This window comes from Cyclopterus lumpus, chromosome 12 (assembly GCF_009769545.1).
Source record: "Cyclopterus lumpus isolate fCycLum1 chromosome 12, fCycLum1.pri, whole genome shotgun sequence".
Lineage (NCBI taxonomy): Eukaryota > Metazoa > Chordata > Actinopteri > Perciformes > Cyclopteridae > Cyclopterus > Cyclopterus lumpus.
The window spans coordinates 3,279,438-3,287,878 of NC_046977.1; the positions used below are offsets into that span (position 1 = coordinate 3,279,438).

The 8,441-nt window shown below is 41.1% G+C and overlaps 1 protein-coding gene across 1 annotated transcript in view; it reads right to left on the bottom strand.

The window, feature by feature from the left end:
• Window positions 1–4,324: 4,324 nt before the first annotated feature.
• mef2ca (myocyte enhancer factor 2ca) overlaps window positions 4,325–8,441 on the bottom strand; it is a 16,018-nt gene continuing 11,901 nt past the window's right edge. The window contains 8 exon segments of the mRNA XM_034546570.1: window positions 4,325–4,670; window positions 4,769–4,886; window positions 5,058–5,187; window positions 6,401–6,567; window positions 7,329–7,373; window positions 7,886–8,051; window positions 8,148–8,282; window positions 8,284–8,292. Of these exon segments, the coding sequence (XP_034402461.1) occupies window positions 4,340–4,670; window positions 4,769–4,886; window positions 5,058–5,187; window positions 6,401–6,567; window positions 7,329–7,373; window positions 7,886–8,051; window positions 8,148–8,282; window positions 8,284–8,292 (1,101 nt within the window). The 3' untranslated portion in view covers window positions 4,325–4,339.

An 8,441-nucleotide genomic window follows, 5' to 3' on the forward strand; every position in this document is an offset into this window, starting at 1 on the left:
GCTGGTGGGATGGGAAGTAAACCTGGACTTTTGTTAAATACCCTCGGACGTGCCTGTGTTCATCTCTCTCTTTGCACCGCCCCAGGCTAGCCTGTCCTAGCGACAGCCCGTGACACTACAGTATCTATACAGGTGCTCAGTAGTATTTATACAGGTGCTCAGTAGTATTTATACAGGTGCTCAGTAGTATTTATCTTTTAATATGCACGCATTGAAGGTGACCTCCTGGACGCCTCCCATTAGAGGTCCATTAGAGGCCCCGGGGAAGACCGAGGACACGCTGGAGGGATTATATCTCCCGGCTGGCCTTGGAACGCCTCGGGATCCCCCAGAATGAGCTGGAAAGTGTTGCGGGTGAGAGGGAGGCCTGGGTCGGCCTGGGTCGGCCTGGGTCGGCCTGGGTCGGCCTGGGTCGGCCTGGGTCGGCCTGGGTCGGCCTGCTGAACCTGCTGCCACCGCGACCCCGGATAAGAGCTGATGATGGATGGATGGAGGTGACTTGCGTCGGGACAGAATGTCTCTGATGTCTCCGTAGCGGCTTCACAGGAGACATAATTCACAGTTTGTTATTAGTTCACAGGGTTAAGATTTATATCTTAATACTCTAATTAAAATTTAACGATGAACTATAGTGGTGGCCTTTTACTTTTGACCGAATTGTTTGGAATTACACGTGTAATATAACTATTATATATATATATAGTTATGTATACATATAGCTATATATATATTATTATTTTTACATTTTTTATATATACACTATATATTTATAAATATACATATAACAATATATATATACATATATATATATATATATGTATTTATATCTATATAGATATAAATATATATATATAGTGATCAGATGATCTTGTGATGCTTAGTCCACGTGGTGCTGGTCTACAGTAGACCAGCACCACCAATGACTGAAAATTAAATAATCTTGTTTTTATCAAACATAAAGTTTAGTTCTACCAGCTATTCGTAGGTCTTTGTATTTTACTTGTGATTTTGTATTTTATTCTATTTCATGTTTTGTACTTTCTGGACCTTGAGTCTGAAATGACAGTTCTAATTGAACTATGACCTCATCATGACCCAATCAACAGCTGATCTCAGACCACAAAAAGAGAGAGAAACAAAAAAAAGCCCACGCATGTTCATTGTAACAGAGCCTGTTTTTATTTTTGTATATTTTTCTGCAAAATACAAATACGAGCACGTTAGTGACCTTTGTTCTCTCCTGAGAGACGTCGTCTCCGAGTGGCGACAAAGGCCAGCTTTATCTTTAGGGTATTTAACTCGTGGTGATTAGAAGCACACATGAGGAAGAGGAGGAGGAAGAGGAAGGTTTTACATCCACAAGGACGGAGGTCACCGAGGTCAGGTCTGATCGTTGAGGTGCAAGTCCAGGAATCAAACCCCCCAAAACACAATACACAGTTAGTTAGGCCTTTCCGCCTGCAGCGTGAGGACGAGCTCCTGGCCCCTCCCCCTCCCCCCCCCCCTGGAAGCTGACCAACCCGGAGGCAACATGGTCACCGTAAAAGAAAAGCAGTGCAGAAAAAAAAAAAACACATCCGGGCTCCGCCCTGTTTTATTGTTTTCATATTTTTTTTCTCAACGGACATCATTGTGTAGTAACTTTTTTTTATAATTTCTTTTTTTTTAAAACTAGAACAGCTAATATTTTATCTGAATTCGTGACGTCACGCGGCTCAAACTCCAAATATACATTTATTTTTTTAACCAAAATATTCAAATGTAAACGCACTCCCCCCCCCCCCCCCCCCCCCCTCCCAGTCTCAGCCCGCGCTCTTATTGTGGCGGGGTGTTTTAGGTACAAGGCACACGGACCGGTGCACAGTCCTGTACTTTAACACTTTTATTTATATATAATGCACTTCTTTTGAGTAAAAAGAACAATATTTCCCTCTGATATGAAGAACTTGTCATGGAGATTAATTTATTTGTTTTACGTTCCACCACTGTAGAAAATACTGCATTTATTGTATTTTAATAATCACCAGCAATTTAATAAAGTCATGTTTGTATTTAACTTCCAGCTTTTATTATGATAATCTCCCTGAATGTTTAATAGAAAATCACACTCGCCTTTTTTATATTACGTTATCTTTATTAAATAGGGCTGCAGACGTCTAAAGAATATCAATTTGATATAATAAAGAATTCATAAATCATAACACTATATGAACATTGTGCAGCAAAGCGTCCGCTGGTTATGGCTTTGAATGCAACCTTTGACCTTTTCACCTCAAGGGCAGACGCTTTGTTTGTTTACAGGAAAAATAACGCAGGTTTTGTTTGTATGGAAGCAAAGAAAGAACAATAATTAGGTTTATTTTAACAGAAATGTAACCACTACCAAATACTTCAATATGCTAATATGGACTCCTTAGAATTTAAAGCCAAATATATATATAATATAATATGTGGTTTGATTTCAATTAGTGGACATTAAGAAAGAAGAGATTTATTTAATTGTTTTTACTTAACCTTAAGTTAAGCTATTAAAGTCCATTTTATCCAATGGGATGTTTTTAAAAACTGAATTTAAGAATCTTAAATTGAAAAATTTGAAAAAAAACATAATTCTAAATAAATGTTATTTTATTAAAAAAACATATATTTAAATTTTATTAAATCTACCCCAAAAAAAATTAAATACATTTTAATAATTCCAACGACTTTTTTTAATAATTTTTAGTTTTTCATCCTTCGTTATAATAATGAATTTAATCCCATTTAACCCAAGTTTTTAGGCATTTGTTTACAATATATTTATGTTTTTTCCGCACTAAAACTACCACAATCATAAAAGTATTCAGCAGTGGTTAAATATCATTTAAATGTCGCTCAGTAACTTTGAAGATTCTTCGCTTCCAAAGTTTTATTGCGATTCACAGAAAAATCTCATAATTTAATAAACGGCTCGAATTCTTCAACTCTCAGAAAAAGTTTCACGTCAAGCGAAACTTTTCTCTGCAAATAACTTATTCTCTCTCTCTCTCCAACTCTCTCTCTCTCTCCATCTCTCTCTCTCTCTCTCCATCTCTCTCTCTCTCCATCTCTCTCTCTCCATCGCTCTCTCCACCTATCCATCTCTCTCTCTATCTTTCCTTCTCTCCCTCTCGCTCTCCTTCTGTCTCTCTCGCTCCTTCTCTCCATCTCTCTCTCCTTCCCTCCCTCTGTTTTATTTGACCCTCCATACATTCATATGTATATAAATGTATAAATATTGTTGAACCTGCAACGCCGCCTCAGAGTACCAGACTTCTTCACTTCCCCGGATTTGTTTACACACGTGCACATGCGTGAGTGTGCACGTGATATATTTGTTATTTACTCAATATATCCCCCCCCCCCCCTTCCCCAACCCACAAGCCCCGCCCACACGAACACACGCAAAACAAGCAGTACTTGAACACGACACGCGTACACCGGAGCAGTTTATCAACCTCCTAAACGCACAAAGAAGAAGAAAACCGGGCTCTCTGATTGGCTAAACCTTTGTGACTGTTGTTGTACTTCTAAGCAGGTCAATAAATACTCTCCCGGTGTACCAGAAGTACTTCCTCTCGTGTACACTTCTAGCTACAGTACGTGTACTAAATACAGCGAAACCTCACTCTATTCTTATAAAACGGTTTGACTCCGCCCCCTTTCACGCACGCGTTACCATTACACACATAGAGCACACCCACTCAGTACAAGAATATGATGATAATAATAATAACAACACTATAAGGTAACTGTTAACCCCCCCCCCCCCCCCTCCCACCCGGGTCTCATCATGTGGCAACTGGCTCCCATCGTGTGGCCCCTGCCCCCCATCGTGTGGCGCCTGGCCCCCATCATGTGGCCCCTGGCTCCATCATGTGGCCCCTGCCCCCCATCGTGTGGCCCCTGCCTCCATCATGTGGCCCCTGCCCCCCATCGTGTGGCCCCTGCCCTCCATCATGTGGCCCCTGCCCCCCATCATGTGGCCCCTGCACTGCATCATGTGGCCCCTGGCTCCCATCATGTGGCCCCTGGACCCCATCATGTGGCTCCTGCCCCCCATTGTGTGGCCCCTGCCTCCCATCGTGTGGCCCCTGGCTCCCATCATGTGGCCCCTGCCTCCATCATGTGGCCCCTGGCTCCCATCATGTGGCCCCTGCCCCCCATCATGTGGCCCCTGCCCACCATTATGTTGCCTCCTCCCAGCCCACCATCATGTTGCCCCTCCCTTCGGCCCCCATCATGTTGCCCCTCCCCTCGGCCCCCATCATGTAGCCCCTCCCCACCGCCCCCATCAAGTAGCCCCTCCCCCGGGCCCCCATCATGTGGCCCACCCCTCCGATAGCCTCATGCGTTTGACTGACGGGCTGTGGCGCTCCTCGTGATTGGCCAGCGGCTGCAGGAGGAAGTTCCCGTGGTGCTCCTCGCGCTCCTCGCTGCCCTCGTACGAGCTCCCGCAGCTGGACGCGCTGTCGCCGGGCGAGCGGCCCGCGGCGGAGGCGGAGTAGCCGCCCGCCGTCACGCACCCTCCGACCAGCCCCCCCCCGCCGCCCATCATGTCGACGCACCCCCGGTCCCTGGGAGGGGAGGCGGGCTCGGACTTGATGTGCAGGTTTGGGTGGAGGTTCAGGTTCGAGTTCTGACACAAGGTCCTGGAGGACGAGAGGGAGGAGCTTAGAGTCTACGCTTCCTTTGATTGACATGTGTGTGTGTGTGTGTGTCCCGCCCCCTCAAAAAAAAAGGTACTGACCCCATGTGTCCGAGTGCCGAGTGCTGCAGATTCTGGATCTGCTGCCAGTTGGATACCGATCCGAGACCGGATCCCCCGAACCCGGACAGAGAGGAGAGGTCGCTGCTGAGGGAGAACTCTGAGGAAACGACAAGGAAACGACAAGGAAACAAATAAGTTATAAGTTATTCTGAGCTCACAAGAGATTATGACGCCGGAGTTCATTGTGGAAGTATAATTAGAAACAGTCACAGTACAATAGGTCAAAATGTAGTGTATAAGTACTAGTACAAGTACTCGTAGTACTCACCTGTGCCGTAGGAGGAGGAGAGAGGAGACGGGTAGCCGCCCATCAGCTGAGGAGGAAGAGTTGAACCAGTCAGGGAAACGACCGGAGACGACAACGTCTGAGCCGTCTGGGAGTGATTTATCCTCTGGTTCTGGAGAGAAGACACGTTGTTACGCGTACTAATACTCATAATACTCACATCCTCAGAGTACTAATACTCATAATAAGACCAACACTCGCATACTCAAAGTAAAAGTCAGAATTATCAGAAAGAAAGTACTGGAATTATTGTGCAGTAAAATATAGTAGAGTAAGAAGTACAACATGTACCTCTGAGGTGTAGTACAGTAAGAAGTACAACATGTACCTCTGAGGTGTAGTACAATAAAAAGTACAACATGTACCTCTGAGATGTAGTACAGTAAGAAGTACAACATGTACCTCTGAGGTGTAGTACAGTAAGAAGTACAACATGTACCTCTGAGATGTAGTACAGTAAGAAGTACAATATGTACCTCTGAGATGTAGTACAGTAAGAAGTACAACATGTACCTCTGAGGTGTAGTACAATAAAAAGTACAACATGTACCTCTGAGATGTAGTACAGTAAGAAGTACAACATGTACCTCTGAGGTGTAGTACAGTAAGAAGTACAACATGTACCTCTGAGATGTAGTACAGTAAGAAGTACAATATGTACCTCTGAGATGTAGTACAGTAAGAAGTACAACATGTACCTCTGAGGTGTAGTACAATAAAAAGTACAACATGTACCTCTGAGATGTAGTACAGTAAGAAGTACAACATGTACCTCTGAGGTGTAGTACAGTAAGAAGTACAATATATACCTCTGAGATGTAGAAAATGTATATATTCATTTCAAACATATATTGTTCATACTTGAAAGTATTTTTGATATCCTCCAGTACACAAGTATCTGTTCATCTCCAGTACACAAGTATCTGTTCATCTCCAGTACACAAGTATCTGTTCATCTCCAGTACACAAGTATCTGTTCATCTCCAGTACACACTCTTGCAGTACTCACCAGCATCAGATCAAAGTCCTCACACTGGACGCAGCGTTAGAACACAAGAGGACAGTAAACAAAGAGTTTAGAGAGGGGGAGGAGCTAACAAAGAGTTTAGAGAGGGGGAGGAGCTAACAAAGAGTTTAGAGAGGGGGAGGAGCTAACTCACAGTGAGCCAATGTAAACAAAGAGCATAGAGAGCGACATGGGGGAGGAGCTAACTCACAGTGAGCCAATGTAAACAAAGAGCATTAGAGAGAGGGGGAGGAGCTAACTCACAGTGATCGATGTAAACAAAGAGCATAGAGTGAGACAGGGGGAGGAGCTAACTCACAATGGAGGGCAGGGTGCTGCACTTGTTGTTGTTGTTGTTGTTGTTGTTGGGGGGCATCAGGGTCCGCAGGTCGGGCTTACGGCTCAGGCCCATCGGAGGAGGACTCTTCTCCTGCAGGCTCCTGGAGACGCCCCCTGGAGACATGAGGTGGCTGTAGCTGCTGTTTCCTAGAATATAGATTTATGATAATAAAGAACGTTGAAGTAGTTTTCTTGGAAGTGGAAGTGAATAAATTAAGTATTAATGAAGTGAATTGATAAAGTCTTAATAAAGTGAATTAATAAAGGAAGTCTTAATGAAGTGAATAAATACATAAAGTCTTAATAAAATGAATAAATGAAGTATTTATAAAGTGAATAAATAAATAAAGTCTTAATAAAGTGAATAAATACATAAAGTCTTGATGAAGTGAATCAATAAAGTCTTAATAAAGTGAATAAATACATAAAGTCTTAATAAAATGAATAAATGAATTATGAATAAAGTGAATAAATAAATAAAGTCTTAATAAAGTGAATAAATAAATGAAGTCTTAATAAAGTGAATAAATAAATGAAGACTTAGTAAAGTAAATGGATTAAGTATTAATAAAGTGAATAAATGAAGTCTTAAAAAAGTGACTAAATAAAGTCTGAATAAAGTGAATAAATAAAGTTTCAATAAAGTGAATAAATAAAGAAAGTATTAATAAAGTGAATGAATAAATAAGTAAAGTCTTAATGAAGTGAATAAATAAATAAAGGAAGTCTTAATAAAGTGAATAAATAAAGGAAGTCTTAATAAAGTGAATAAATAAAGAAAGTATTAATAAAGTGAATGAATAAATAAGTAAAGTCTTAATAAAGTGAATGAATAAATAAATAAAGTCTTAATGAAGTGACTAAATAAATAAAGTATTAATAAAGTGAATAAATAAAGGACGTCTTACCCACACTGGAGACAGCAGCCGTCTGCAGCTCGGAGCTCATCAGTCCTACAGACAACAAACACATCAGAAGAAAGTCTCTTTACTAATATGTATATATACTATAAAATTAAGTGAAAAAAGTAAGAGAGAAATAATATATATATATATATATATATATATATATATATATTAAAATGAAATATAAATATAATTAATCAAAGAAAAATACTTTAGATATGGATATTTCATATATATATATATATATATATATATATATATATATATATATATATATATATATATACATATATATATATATATATATATATATATATATAAAGTTAAAATAAATAAAGCAGCCTAGAACAAGATGGAATAAACTTGATCAAAATTCTTCTTCAGACTTCACAACAGAAAGGTTGGTTTAAAGTTATTGTTGAAATATTAACAGATCAATAATGAAACTGATTCTACGTCAACAGGATCCTCTCAATTTAATTCAGATGATTTCACCTGTAAATAAAACACCTGAAGAAGAAGAAGAAGAAGAAGAAGAAGAAGAAGAAGAAGAAGATCACCTGTGCTCGGCGGCCTCTGAGGCGACAGGTTCCTCTGCAGGTGAGAGGCGGGCAGCAGGTTGTGGGTTCCCATCCCACAGCTGATCCCAGAGTGGGAGTACAGCAGCCCACTGGGATTACTGGCTGGGATGGAGACGCCCATGTCGTAGCTGGAGGGAACCAGACCCTGCAGGGGGGGAGGGGCGTTCAGCTTCTTAAGTACACACATATATACGTATATTTATATATGTGTGTGTGTATTAATACACACAAGGGAACGTACACAGATCCTCTGTCTGTTGATCATCAGGTCGATGTCCTCCGTGATCTTGCGGTACTTGTCGTCGGACTCGGGGCTCTGACCCGCAGAGTCGTCGGCCTCGATGTCGGGGCTGTCGCAGCCGTTTAAGCCTTTTTTTACGCAGCGTCTGCACGAAAACAAACAAACAAACAAACAAACAAACAAACATCCGGATGAGTTCAAACACATTCACTTGTTTTTGAAGGACAAATCTTTGACTTTTGGAAAGAAAAGCAATCAAATTGTTGTTCAATAATAATAATAATGAATTAATAA